This window comes from Hippocampus bargibanti, linkage group LG09 (genome assembly GCF_051943395.1).
Source record: "Hippocampus bargibanti isolate YZ-2025 linkage group LG09, ASM5194339v1, whole genome shotgun sequence".
Classification (NCBI taxonomy): domain Eukaryota; kingdom Metazoa; phylum Chordata; class Actinopteri; order Syngnathiformes; family Syngnathidae; genus Hippocampus; species Hippocampus bargibanti.
In genome coordinates this window covers 25,197,380-25,210,988 of record NC_142742.1, presented here as the reverse complement: position 1 = coordinate 25,210,988, position 13,609 = coordinate 25,197,380, and the positions used below count along the sequence as shown (strand labels likewise).

The 13,609-nt window shown below is 49.6% G+C and overlaps 1 protein-coding gene across 2 annotated transcripts; it reads left to right on the top strand.

The window, feature by feature from the left end:
- Positions 1–717: 717 nt before the first annotated feature.
- ehd4 (EH domain containing 4) lies at positions 718–11,482 on the top strand. 2 transcript variants are annotated; one of them, XM_089003616.1, is made up of 8 exons: positions 718–1,333; positions 4,079–4,255; positions 5,582–5,679; positions 6,977–7,143; positions 7,202–7,335; positions 7,393–7,504; positions 10,544–10,688; positions 10,747–11,482. In XM_089003616.1, the coding sequence occupies exons 1-8, from the start codon at positions 1,104–1,106 to the stop codon at positions 11,352–11,354; spliced, it is 1,671 nt and encodes a 556-aa protein (XP_088859742.1). In that variant the 5' UTR covers positions 718–1,103; the 3' UTR covers positions 11,355–11,482. The 2 variants fall into 2 exon arrangements, with proteins under 2 accessions (XP_088859742.1, XP_088859743.1); XM_089003617.1 differs by having other exon boundaries at positions 726–1,333; positions 10,524–10,688.
- Positions 11,483–13,609: the final 2,127 nt, after the last annotated feature.

The window sequence follows — 13,609 nt, the reverse complement described above, 5'->3', positions numbered from 1 at the left end:
CTTTGGCAACATAAAATTCCTACTTATTTCAAACCGATAAACACGTTAAGGCAGAAATGAGTACATCCAAAAGATAGGCTACCAAATGAAAAACAAAGTAATGTTGTTTATTCAATACATTGTAAGAATGAAAATTGTAAAGAGCAGTACATTGGGGAGACTCAACAAACTCTCAAAAAAAGACTTTATCAACATCGCAGGGATAATACTAGTGGGCCTCAATCGGCAGTACATTTGCACCTAAAAGCTAGCAACCACTCCTTTGATGACAATGAGGTTAAAATCTTAGCGAAAGAACATAGATGCTTTGGAAGGGGGGGGGGTAAAAGAAGCGATTCTCATAAAACAACTAAATCCTTCATTAAACCGATCTGGTGGGGTGAGTGAGGTTCAATTTGGATCGTTCATACAATAGCCTGCTTAGGCAACATTCGTAATGCTGATGAGGTGATACAGGTGGGAGTGGGGGTAATAGGCCAGTCGTTAGTCAGGAATGTAGGAACAATCAGTGGGACCACAGGGAGGGGTCCTCTGCTCCCTCCAACCTGAGAGTAGGGACCTATCATAGCTGTGTCCGGCGCCGCCATGTCTGGACATTAGGGATATATAAATAGGGCCGATACGACCAGTCAGACTTTAGTTGGCTGACGAAGCCTCTTGGATAGGAGGCGAAACGTCCGAAACCTTCACTTTTGTACAGATGACGGCTGAAGAAACCTTCTCATCGATATTATTATTATTATTATTATTATTATACGTCCCGCATTCCGCCTTGGTGATCTTTCCTCCAACTGCGATTTCGTTGCTCGAGGCTCCTTTTTTTTATTTTGGCGTCGAGCGTCAGGAAGGCGTCCACGCCTGTGTTTTGGCTCCGTCGCCATAGAAACGGGAGGGGAGGGCCTACCCCGGAAGTCGGCCGAGCGTCTCCCGCGGAGGCGGCGCCGTGCTCGGCCCCGGCCGTCCCAAAGGCGCCGCCGCCCAGTCAGTCGTCCTCCGAGCCGGCGGCCGCGAAGCTCCAAGCAGAGGAGGGACGTCGTCGACCGCTCCAGTCGCGGGCTTCCCTTTTTTTCTGGCCCCTTTTCGCCGCTGTCGTCGTGTGGGCCATGTTCAGTTGGGTGAAGCAAGAGCAGGGCGGCCGCAACAAGGAGGGCGAGATGTACCAAACGGTCACGGAGGGTCTTCAGAGCCTGTACAGCAAGAAGCTGCTGCCGCTGGAGGAGACCTACCTCTTCCACGACTTCCACTCGCCCGCCCTGGAGCCGGCCGACTTCCAGAGCAAGCCCATGGTGCTGCTGGTGGGGCAGTACTCCACCGGGAAGACCACCTTCATCAGGTGAGGTGGGGAGGGGGTCGCTTCTCCTCGTCGTCGCGGAAGATCGACGCTGGGCTCGAAATCCCTCAGAATCAAATGACTAACAGTCGTCGTCTTAGTTGGCTTGGGGGGAATCTCCGAACTTGACTCGCACGGCGCGGGGCCTTCGGCGGGGCGGCGGGGCCTTCGGCGGACCGCTTCCGCAAGTCGGAAGCGATGTGGCACCGACCGAACTGGGGGGGGGGGGCGTCATATAAACTCGCCCGCCGTCTTCCAATCCGTCCCAACGTACGTCCAATTCTTCTTTCGGTTTTATTCGCCGCCAACTGGGCTTTCATCGGACGGACGTTTTGTTTTTTGTTCAGCCGCGCTTTGTTGTTTGGAAGGCGGGCGGGGTCACGTGACCGCGGCACCTCGTCAAAGTCCGTCCAGAGCGCGCAGCTGTAAAAACACTTTTTTTTGGAAAGTCAACTTTTGACAGATTTGTCAATGCGCGTATTGTTCGGAGAGCCACTCTGGGCCTCGATGTCCCCCCACTTGAGGGACGTTGACACCTCCATAATAGTCTGTCGTGCGCGCACACGAGCGAGCGCGCACTCAGCTTGTCACTGAGGCATTTCCATGACTAAACCGCGACCCCAGACGGGACAGACGAGATAGTGGTTCTTAACTTGGGCCGGATGGAACCCGAGGGGTTCGATGAGTCGGTCTCAAGGGTTCGGTGGATCCTCCGCCACAGATGAAGAACCACTGGACGAGAGACGAGTAATGTGTCGTTCGCGAACGAGCCGGTTCTTACAGCCGGCTCTCTGAAGTGGACGGAGAGAGCCGGCTCCTCGCGAGGAGCCGGAATGGGAGTCAACTTTTTTTGTCTTCGGTCAAAGCCGCACGTGATTGGTCGATATCCATGGTAGAGGAGGGAGGGGAGGATTACAGGCACACGCAGCAGTGAGGAGAAGGGCGAATAGGGTAGACAGGTGGACAAATGTAATCACATTATGCTGTTATTATTATTATTCAATGATTATACATTGTACTAGTTGGTATGATATCATTATTAATATGAAAAGCAAATGAGTGACAGCGGATCATCAGACCAGAGGGAACCACAGGGAAAGTCAAAGTTACCATTCACTAACTGTGCACATATCAATCAAGCCATATAAATACAAATACTTGATATAGTGTATTTTTTTTACATGAGTAATTCGTTTTTCACATCATTTTTGGGAGTTAATTAATTTAAGCAACAAAAAAAAAAAAAAACAAAGTGAGGGAGCCATTTGGGAGCCAAATAAGGCTAGCTATTAGCTCTGGCTGGCTCGCTAGCTATCTAGCTAGCTATCTATTTATTATCTAGCTGGCTGGCTGTCGAGCTAGGTATCTGTTGGGTATCAATTGGCCAGCTAGCTAGAGTCTATTTGAGTTACTTCCGGGTTGAGTGAACACTGGCGCGTGTGGCTGCCGCTGCTCACCCACAGAAAAACGTATCATGTGACTGCAAAGTGACCTTGAGAGTTTTGAAAGGTGCTTATAAATGAAATGTATTATTTTTATTATTATTATTTTTATTCACTAGCTATTTGCTATCTATTAGCTCTGGCTGGCTAGCGAGCTATCTGGCTGGCTAGCTATCTAGCTAGCTATCTATCTATTCACTATCTAGCTGGGTGTCTAGCTAGGTATCTGTGGGCTATCGATTGGCTAGATAGCTAGCTTTCTATCTATTCGAGTTACTTCCGGGTTGAGTGAACGCTGGCGTGTGTGGCTGTTGCTGCTCACCTGTAGAAAAACTAAGCCTGACTGTAAAGTGATGTTGAGAGTTTTGAAAGGCGCTTATAAATTAAATGTATTATTATTGTAATTATTAATTATTATTATTATTATTATTATTATTATTATTATTATTATTCGCTAGCTACTTGCTATCTATTAGCTCTGGCTGGCTAGCTAGCTATCTGGCTGGCTAGCTTTCTATCTGGCTGACTGGCTGTCTAGCTAGCTATCTATTCACACTCTAGCTGGCGGGCTGTCTAGCTAGGTATCTGTTGGCTAGCTAGCTAGCTTTCTATCTATTTCAGAATCATCTTTATTGCCAAGTATGTAGAACACACAAGGAATTTGTTTCCGGTCGAACACGCTATTTGAGTTACTTCCGGGTTGAGTGAATGCTGGTGCGTGTGTCTGCCGCTGCTCACCCACAAAAAAAACTTAGCCCGTGACTGTAAAGTGACCTTGAGAGTTTTGAAAGGCGCTTAGAAATGAAATGTAATATTATTATTATCACCTGGATGCCACAGTAACCATGACGACGGAACCCGAATGATGGGACACAAGTTTGGATCTTCAACAAGAATGCTTGAGACCACATTTGGCGTGCTCCTTTGGGATTTTGTTTTTTTTTTCTTACGTTATGAGTGGTGTCCAACTCGCAACTCAAAGCTGCAGAGAAATCTGCAATCAATTGAAAATGTAATAATAATAATAAATAAATCAAAATGTCCCCATTGTGGGTCTATTAAAGGCTTTCTGCGTCGGACCTGAATTCAATCTTGCTCAAGGTCAACTGTCAATCATATTGTGGGAGGGGGGGGGGGGGTCTCAGCTCATCAACATTCTCTTGACACTTGGGCTGCCAAACAAACACAAATTAGCGTTACGATAGCGAAGGCGTTCGGCCATCTTGTTTGCCTTTACGGCAGCTCCTGCGTCGCGGGCGGGGGGCGTCGGCAACGTCCGACTGACGCCGTGTTTGTGCGACGGCAGGTACCTTCTGGAGCAGGACTTCCCAGGCATGCGCATCGGACCCGAGCCCACCACGGACGGCTTCATCGCCGTGATGTATGGCGACAGCGAGGGCGTTGTCCCCGGCAACGCCCTGGTGGTGGACCCCAAGAAGCCCTTCAGGAAGCTCAACGCCTTTGGAAACTCCTTCCTCAACAGGTCAATGAAAGACAAAAAAAAATGTGGTTTACACCGGCCCAAGAAAATGATGCGGCGGCCCTGATTTGGCCCCCGGGCCGCGACATGGATACCATGCGTCATAGTAAGGCGTTTTTGACCCAAAAAAAACAAAACAAAAAAAAAAAAAAACATTGATATGGTAAGCCGTTTTTAGTTGAAAAAAACAACCTTGTATAGCAGGGGTGTCAAAGTCATTTTTTTGCCTTGGGCCACATTGTAGTTGCGTTTCCTCTCGAAGGCCGTAAGGAATTTTGGGAAGCCATTACAATGTGGAATCCCCTCCACATATTACATCTCGAGCGCCCTAACCCGATGAATGAATAAGTACTTTTCAAATCTGAAGTCAAGAATAATGACCGTTATTGTGGTTTACATCCAAAAATATGACGTTTTAGCAAGCATGATGGAATTTCACAAGTTTGATTTGCGTTCGCGGGCCGAAAAAAAAACAATGTGGCGGGCCGGATTCGGCCCCCGGGCCTTGACTTTGACACCCGTGCTGTAAATGAAAAATCTTTCGGCCCTCTTTTGCCACACAACAGGGCCGAAAGATTTTGGGCTAGTAGATAGCCCCCACCCCCGCCCCTGAATGAGCTATTTATTGTAGGTATTGTTTCCAGGGGGAAGTGTTTGTGCGTCACACGCGGCAGCAGGTCGATGTTGTTTTTTCCCGCCCGTCAGATTGATGGTCAACGCGTGAGGTCAACGCCAGTTCGGAACATTTTGCCACCACACGCTTGAGCGATGAAGACGATGAGACTCGACACCTTCGCAATTCAAATTTGGACCCAAAGGGATTTCACTTTGGTGAATTCATTGCCAGATGTTTTGCTTTTCTTGCATTTTGTCGCCGGATATCCCGAAAATGACCAACGGCGAAGATTGGCACGAAATTAAAACGCTCAATAGATAAAGTTAACTTACCAATGCAATCTGCAAGTCAAGTAAGGAAAGTAGCTAGCTAGCTAGCTACCTATTGGCTATATAGCTAGCTAGTCAGATATTTGAGTCAGGAAACAGATTAGCTAGCCATCTATCTATCCGGGTTGAGTGAACGCTGGCGTGTGTGGCTGCCGCTGCTCACCCACAGAAAAACTGATCCTTTGACTGTAAAGTGACCTTGAGAGTTTTGAAAGTCACTTAGAAATGAAATGGATCTAGCCATTAGCTATATAGCTCGCGAGCCATCTATTTGAGTCAGGAACCATATTAGCTAGCTAGCTATTAGCTATCTAGGCGCTTAGAAATGAAATGGATTATTATTATTATGAAAGTTTTGCTAAGTGACCTTCTGCCCCCCTTCAGGTTTATTTGCTCTCAGATGCCCAATCAGGTTCTTCAGAGCATCAGCATCATCGACACGCCAGGCATCTTGTCCGGGGAGAAGCAACGCATCAGCAGAGGTGCGTCTCGGCCGTCACGAGGCCAAAGGGGGGGTTTGGTTTCGTGCCAGCTGGAAACGTTTTGACTCTGTGATGAAGCCGACAAAGTTCCCAAGTGGCCCGAATGGAGCCGCCCAACCGGCGATGACCTCACAAGTTGAAAGTGGCCCTTGACATTCCACTCGTGCGTCTCCACAGGTCCCCCCCCCCCCACATACACACACACACTTGCCACGTGATTTTGTTTCTCAACACTGGAAAGAGGAAGCAAGATTGTAGGAGAGCAAAGGCATTTCCTGTCAAAGGGGAAATGGAACCTGTCAAGTCACCTCATCCTGTCACACACACACACACACACACACACACACACACACACACACGCTCATGCGTTTGACTTGGGAAGGGCAGAAGTAAACCAACACCACGTTGCCTCGTCTTTGTTGCTCGCCCTTCATTTATTGATGAAGAGCCAAAGGGTGCCTCGTTTGGGCCGTCAGGTTTGGGCCACCTCGTTTGGCCCAATGGCGGGAAGGCGGCACCACCAACGCAGAAGCTGGTGTCCAAATCCTCTTGCGGGTTTGCCCCCCCAGTTTGCCCCAGAAGAAAGATTCCAAAGAAGCTAACGACATTGATGACGCTACAAAAGGTAAACGTACACTAAAAGCATGTTGGAAAGAAGAGTTGACGTGGCTTGCAGCAGACGACGCAACGCAAACATGACATTGTGCAACATGCCAAACCACAACTGGGGCAAAATCATCAGCAAGGGAGATTTACCATCTATTAAGCAAGGAAGCTCTATTTATTTGAGTAGCAAATACATAGCTTAGATAGCTAAAAGCTAGCTAGCTAGATAGCTGCTGATGTTACCTATTATTTGACCGTTTGGTGTGGATTTTTACATCCAGGCAAAAATGACCCACAACATAATCAACGTCAGCTATCAATAATAGAGAGCTAATAGCTAGATAGCTTGCCAGGTAGCTAAAAGCTAGCTAGATAGCTGCTGATGTTACCTATTATTTGACTGTTTTGTGTGGATTGTTACATACAGGTAAAAATGAGCCACAACATAATCAATATCAGCTAACAATAATAGATAACTAAAATCTAGCTAGCTAGCTATCAGTTGATATTTAGGATTGATTTGATGACATCGTCAGCCACAAATAACTGCCCTAGTTCCCGCTAACTTTTCCTAATGAGTTTCAGACACTGTCAATGGTGGGACAGTCGGGGGCCAATGGCCTTTGGGGGGGTGCGTCCCGACGTTGGGGATCGCACGTGGGCGCTAACGCTCGTCGTCCTCTGGGCGCAGGTTACGACTTTGCCGAGGTTCTGCGTTGGTTCGGCGAGCGGGTGGACAGGATCATCCTGCTCTTCGACGCCCACAAACTGGACATCTCGGACGAGTTCTCCGAGGCCATCCGAGCCCTCAAGGGGCAGGACGACAAAATCCGGGTGGTCCTCAACAAGGCGGACCAGGTGAGCGTCGCCCCCGGCGACCCCCCTGCTCGCCTCACTCGCCGCTGTCCTTTGGCAGGTGGACACGCAGCAGCTGATGCGCGTCTACGGCGCCCTCATGTGGTCGCTGGGCAAAGTCATCAACACCCCGGAGGTGGTGCGGGTTTACCTGGGTTCCTTTTGGGCCAAACCGCTCCAGAACACGGAGAACAGGTCGGTCCCCGGTCGGCCCGTCCGTCCGCGCGCCACTTGACGCCGTCTCGTCCCCAGACGTCTCTTCGAGGCCGAGTCCCAAGACCTCTTCAAAGACATTCAGAGTCTTCCCAGGAACGCGGCGCTGCGGAAACTCAACGATCTCATCAAGCGGGCTCGACTGGCCAAGGTGAGACGGGAAGCTGGGGGGCGTCCCCCGTTAATGGCAGGGTCCCTTGAAAATCCACCTTGGCTCTGCGACGTGGGACGCTGAGGCGCTCTAATGCCACCCCAATCGCACCCTGGCTGTCAAGTCATCTTCAAATCGACCCAAGACAACGTTGCTATTTATTTTCCTTCTGTCGTCCCCCCAAAAACTCGACGCTTGCACGCCTATCCAGTTGTCAGTCCGAGCGCCTTTCCCCCCACCTGTGGAATTAAGTGCCCTCCCCTGGAAATATTTCCCAGAGGCGGTGGAATGCGCGCTATGCGGCCTGACTGCTCCTGGTCTCCGTCCCTTTGCCGCCTCCTCTTGGCCGTGGGGAAGGGGAGGGGGCAATAATCCCGCTCTGTTTTATTGACTCGTTCGGCGCCCTGGTTCAACGCTCATCTGCGCTCCATGAAATCGAAAACGCGCCATTTTGAAAGACTTTATCGAAGAACCAGACTCACAAAGATATGTACACTGCTCAACTTTCTCTCTCCAAGAACAGCATCTCTTAAGCTAAATCACAATCCTACTCTGGACTCATTGACTCGAATACTGGGAATACTCTGGCTCTTTTCTCTTGAAAACAGAATCTTTCAAGGCCCTGTTTCTCTCTCCCCCTCACTTTTATTCCTCTGACAGCTGCAATTGTCTCCTTCTATTCTTTTGTGAAAAAGTCAACAAGATCCAGCAGCATCTTGGGTCCTCTGTACCCTTCCCCTCCCCCAACCTCCCTACCCCCTCTCATCTCTTATCTTCTTTTGATCTCCCTCATCCCTCGACTATCGCAAACCTCCTAACGAAATCCAAGAATTCTTCCTCCCAACAGTTCTGGTCAAATCCTGCTTGCCATCTCTCCTTCCATTCATTTCAGCCGTTATTCACTCCTCGCTGTCCTCAGGAATCGTCCCTGTCCCCATCAAAACGGCGGCTGTCACACCAATTCTGAAAAAGCCCGGATCAAAAACCTTGGCCTCATTTCTCACCTCGCTTTTATTTCCAAAATCCTTGAAAAAGTTGTTTACTTCCAGCTACACTCTCACCTCTGCCAGAATGATCTCTCCGAACCATAGCAATCTGGCCCCCCCCGCCCCAAACAGTACAGAATCGGCTTTCTTAAAAGTCACCAACAATCTTTTGGCAGATGACGCCAAATCCTGGTTTAGCCATAACTTCCTCAAATTGAAATTCTCCGCGTTGGTACCAAATCCACCTGGAGTAAAGCCAACAGTTTCTCTCTCACTATTGACAATTGGACCGTTTCTCCCTCCCATCAGGTCTTTTGCCTAGGTGTCATTCTTGACAGCATACTATCTTTCCACTCCCATATAAATAACTTAACCCGATCTGCGTGCTTCCACCTCCGCAATATCAATGGTCTTGGCCCGTCTCTCACTCCTCACACCACTGCTATCCTCGTTCAGAGTCATGTCACCTCCCGGATTGACTATTGCAATTCACTTCTCTTTGGTGTCCCTCAGAAACTTCTCCACAAACTTCAGCTGGTGCAGAATTCTTCAGCCCAGATCATCAGCAGAACCTCCTCCTTTCACCACATCACCAAGAGCGCCACTGGCTCCCGCTCAAATAGAGAATCAACTTGAAAATTCTTCTTTATACACCCATAACCTTGCCCCCCATACCTATCTGACCTTCTTCAAATTTCTATTCCTTCTGGTTCCTTCAGACCCTCTTCCTCCTCCCTCCACCTCCCCCCCCCCCCCCTCCCTGCCCGTCTCAGCACGATGGGGGACAGAGCCTTCAGCTGCAAGATCTTAGATGGTGAACAGATGCCTGAAGAATGGAGACAAAGTGTACTCGTGCCCATTTTTAAGAACAAAGGAGATGTGCAGAGTTGTACTAATTACAGAGGAATAAAGTTGATGAGCCATACAATGAAACTCTGGGAAAGAGTAGTTGAAGCTAGACTACGACAGATGCAGTGTCTGCTTGAAGAATGCTGATAGAGAAGTACAGAGAAGGTCAGAAGGAATTGCATTGTGTCTTTGTAGACGTGGAGAAAGCGTACGACAGGGTGACAGAGAAGAGCTGTGGCATTGCATGAGGAAGTCTGGAGTGACCGAAAAGTATGTCAGAGCGGTGCAAGACATGTATCGTGACTGTAAGACAGTTGTGAGGTGTGGTGTCGGTGTGACTGAGGAATTCAAGGTGGAGGTGGGACTCCACCAGGGGTCAGCTTTGAGCCCTTCTTGTTTGCTATGGTGATGGACAGGCTGACAGACGATGTTAGACAAGAATCTCCTAGGACCATGATGTTTGGGTTTGCAGATGACATTGTGATCTGTAGCGAGAACGGGGAACAGGTGGTGGAGAAACTAGAGATGTGGAGATATGCCCCGGAAAGGAGAGGAATGAAGATCAGTCGCAGCAAGACGGAATAGATGTGTGTGAATGAGAGGGATCCAAGTGCAAGAGTGATGCTACAGGGAGAAGAGATAAAGAAGGTGGAGGATTTGAAGGACTTGGGGTCAACTGTCCAGAGCAATGGAGAGTGTGGAAAAGAGGTGAAGAAGCATGTCCAGGCACTGGAGCGGCTGGAGAAAAATGTCAGGTGTGATGTGTGATAGAAGGCTTTCAGCTAGGATGAAAGAAAAAGTGTATAAAACGGTGGTGAGAGCAGCCATGATGTTTGGACTGGAGACAGTGCCACTGAAGAAAAGACAGGAAGCAGAGCTGAAGATATTGAGCTTTTCTTTGGGAGTGACCAAGTTGGATAGGATCAGGAAGGAGTACATTAGAGGGACAACTCCTACCGAGAGGAAGACCCAAGAGGAGCTTTATGGATCTTGCCAAAGAGGATATGAATGTCGCTGGTGTGAGAGAAGAGGATGCACAAAACCGGGATAGATGGAGGACATTGATTCGCTGAGGCGACCCCTGAGGGGAAAAGACGAAAGGAAAAGAAGAAGATTATTATTATTATTATTATTATTATTATTATTATTTTTATGATGATGATGATGATTATGATTATGATTAGGTGCACGCGTACATCATCAGCTACCTGAAGAAGGAGATGCCGTCGCTGTTTGGCCGCGAAAAGAAGAAGGAGGAGCTGATCCTCAGACTGCCCGAGATCTACGCCATCTTGCAGAGGGAGCACCACATCAGCCCGGGGGACTTTCCCAACGTCACCAAGATGCAGGTAGGGAAGGCCACCCCGAACCCCTCGCCGACGGGCGTGACCCGGCAACCTCCGACAGGACATGCTGCAGCACTACGACTTTGGCAAGTTCCCGTCGCTGAAGATGAAGCTGATCGAGTCGGTGGACAAGATGCTGGCCTCCAAGATCGCCGTCCTGATGACCATGATCCGAGAGGAGGAGTCCAAGGCGCCGCCGGCCATGGTGTCGGGCGGCGCCTTCGAGGGCTCCCAGGACGGCCCCTTCGGCCTGGGCTACGGCGAGGGCGTGGGCGCCGGGGCCGACGCCGGCGACTGGATCGTCAGCCGCGACAAGCACCGCTACGACGAGATCTTCTACACGCTGGCGCCCGTCAACGGGAAGGTCAGCGGGGTCAACGCCAAGAAGGAGATGATGGCCTCGCGCCTGCCCAACAGCGTGCTGGGAAAGATCTGGAAGCTGGCCGACTGCGACGGCGACGGCAGCCTGGACGACGAGGAGTTTGCGCTGGCCCAGCACCTCATCAAGGTCAAGCTGGAGGGCTACGAGCTGCCCGCCCAGCTGCCCCCCCACCTGCTGCCGCCCGCCCACCGCAAGCGCCCCGACGACCGGCCCGTCGGCGACGCCGACGGCGGTCGGGACTAGCGCCGACCGCTTCAAAGTGGCCAGGGAGGCTCGGCTGTTGCTGAATCGCGGCTTTCGGGTTCGGGCCATCGCAATGTTGCTTCGGTGCTTTCAAGCGGACGTTCTTGCGTGGATTGTGACACCCCCGGCTCCCCTCCAATAAAACCTCGCTGCCTGAGCTTACAAATGTCAACGGCGATGACTACTATGGCTGACGATGTCATCAAATCAATCCCAAATGCAGTGCCAGGGCAGGCAACTCTGAAAAGTTGCCTGCCCCATTTTTCACAACTTGAAACACAATAAGACGAAACATTGTTGCAAAGTATTCAGGATTGCCAATCAGAATATAGAACAGAACGACGCTTTCAAATGTCGCTAGCACAAATGCTCCCTTGCTTAATTGAAGGTTAATCTCCCTTGCTGATGATTTTGCTCCAGTCGTGGTTTGGCACGTTGCACAATGTCATGTTTGCGTCGCGTTGCGTTGCGTCGTCTGCTGCAAGCCACGTCAACTCTTCTTTCCAACATGCTTTTAGTGTACGTTTACCTTTTGTAGCGTCATCAATGTCGATAGCTTCTTTAGAATCTTTCTTCTGGGGCTGAGGTTCTGGGCGTCGACTTTGGAAAATGAGATGCAAATGCACGCCCTCATAAAGGTCGGGAAAGTCCGGAAGCGCGAAAGGGGCTTCTGATTGGCTGGCGTGCCGAGTATGCAAATTGCCAAACCAACCGAAATTTCAACATTTCCAAACCGAACAAAGATTTCGAAATCAGAATAAGTTGTTCCGATTTCGAAATCTTCGTTCAAACGTTTGATTTTCACCAAACAAAAAAAAAAATAGTGTTTTTTTTTTTTTTTTCTTGAAAAAGTTGTCGGCCACCCGGGCGGAGATGTTTTGTAAGTTGTCCGCCCGACGTAAAAGTTGCATGCAGATGTTATTTCAGACACTGCCAAATGTCAACTCAAAAGCCAAAAGCCTGAAGGACACTTTGGAGTCGACGGCGGCGTGCCAACAGGAAGTGGCGGAAGACCCGGCAGGAAGCGCAAGTGACCTCCGACCGCCTCGGCTCCGTTTTCTATCGGCCTCTTCCGGAAACGTCCCGCCATTTATTTGGAGAAACGTCAAAACATGGCAAAGTTCCCGGAAAACAACGCCGTCGCCATTGACTTCCTGACAAAGCGAGGTGACTTCCTGTCCCCGCCCAATCACACCCGTCAATCGCCGTCTCGTTCGCGTGTTTGATGATGTCACAGTTTCGCTTGTATTATAATAATAATAATCTTCTTTTCCTTTCGGCTTTTCCCTTCAGGGGTGGCCACAGCGAATCAATGTCCTCCATCTATCCCGGTTTCGCGCATCCTCTTCTCTCACACCAGCTATGTGTGAGAGAAGTCCTCCTTGACCACATCCATAAAGCTCCTCTTGGGTCTTCCTCTTGGTCTCCTGCCTGGCAGTTCAAGGCTCAGCATCCTTCTCCCCATATAGTCGCTCTCACTCTTCTGGACATCTGGTCCAAACCATCTCAGTCTGACTTTCTCTCCAAAGCCTCTAATATGAGTTGTCCCTCTAATGTACTCCTTCCTGATCCTATCCAACCTGGTCACTCCCAAAGAAAAGCTCAACATCTTCAGCTCTGCTTCCTGTCTTTTCTTCAGTGGCACTGTCTCCAGTCCAAACATCATGGCTGCTCTCACCACCGTTTTATACACTTTTCCTTTCATCCGAGCTGAAAGCCTGACATCACACATCACACCTGACATTTTTTGGATCCCTCTAATTCACACACATCTATTCCGTCTTGCTGCGACTGATCTTCATTCCTCTCCTTTCCAGGGCATATCTCCACACCTCTAGTTTCTCCACCACCTGTTCCCTGTTCTCGCTACAGATCACAATGTCATCTGCAAACATGGTCCAAGTAGATTCTTGTCTAACATCGTCTGTCAGCCTGTCCATCACCATAGCAAACAAGAAGGGGCTCAGAGCTGACCCCTGGTGGAGTCCCACCTCCACCTTGAATTCCTCAGTCACACCGACACCACACCTCACAACTGTCTTACAGTCGTGATACATGTCTTGCGCCGCTCTGACATACTTTTCCGTCACTCCAGACTTCCTCATGCAATGCCACAGCTCTTCTCTGTCACCCTGTCGTACGCTTTCTCCACATCTACAAAGACACAATGCAATTCCTTCTGACCTTCTCTATCAGCATTCTTAAAGCAAACACTGCATCCGTCGTACTCTTTTTTGACATGAAGCCATACTGCTGCTCACAAATGTTCACTTCTGCTCTTAGTCTAGCTTCAACTACT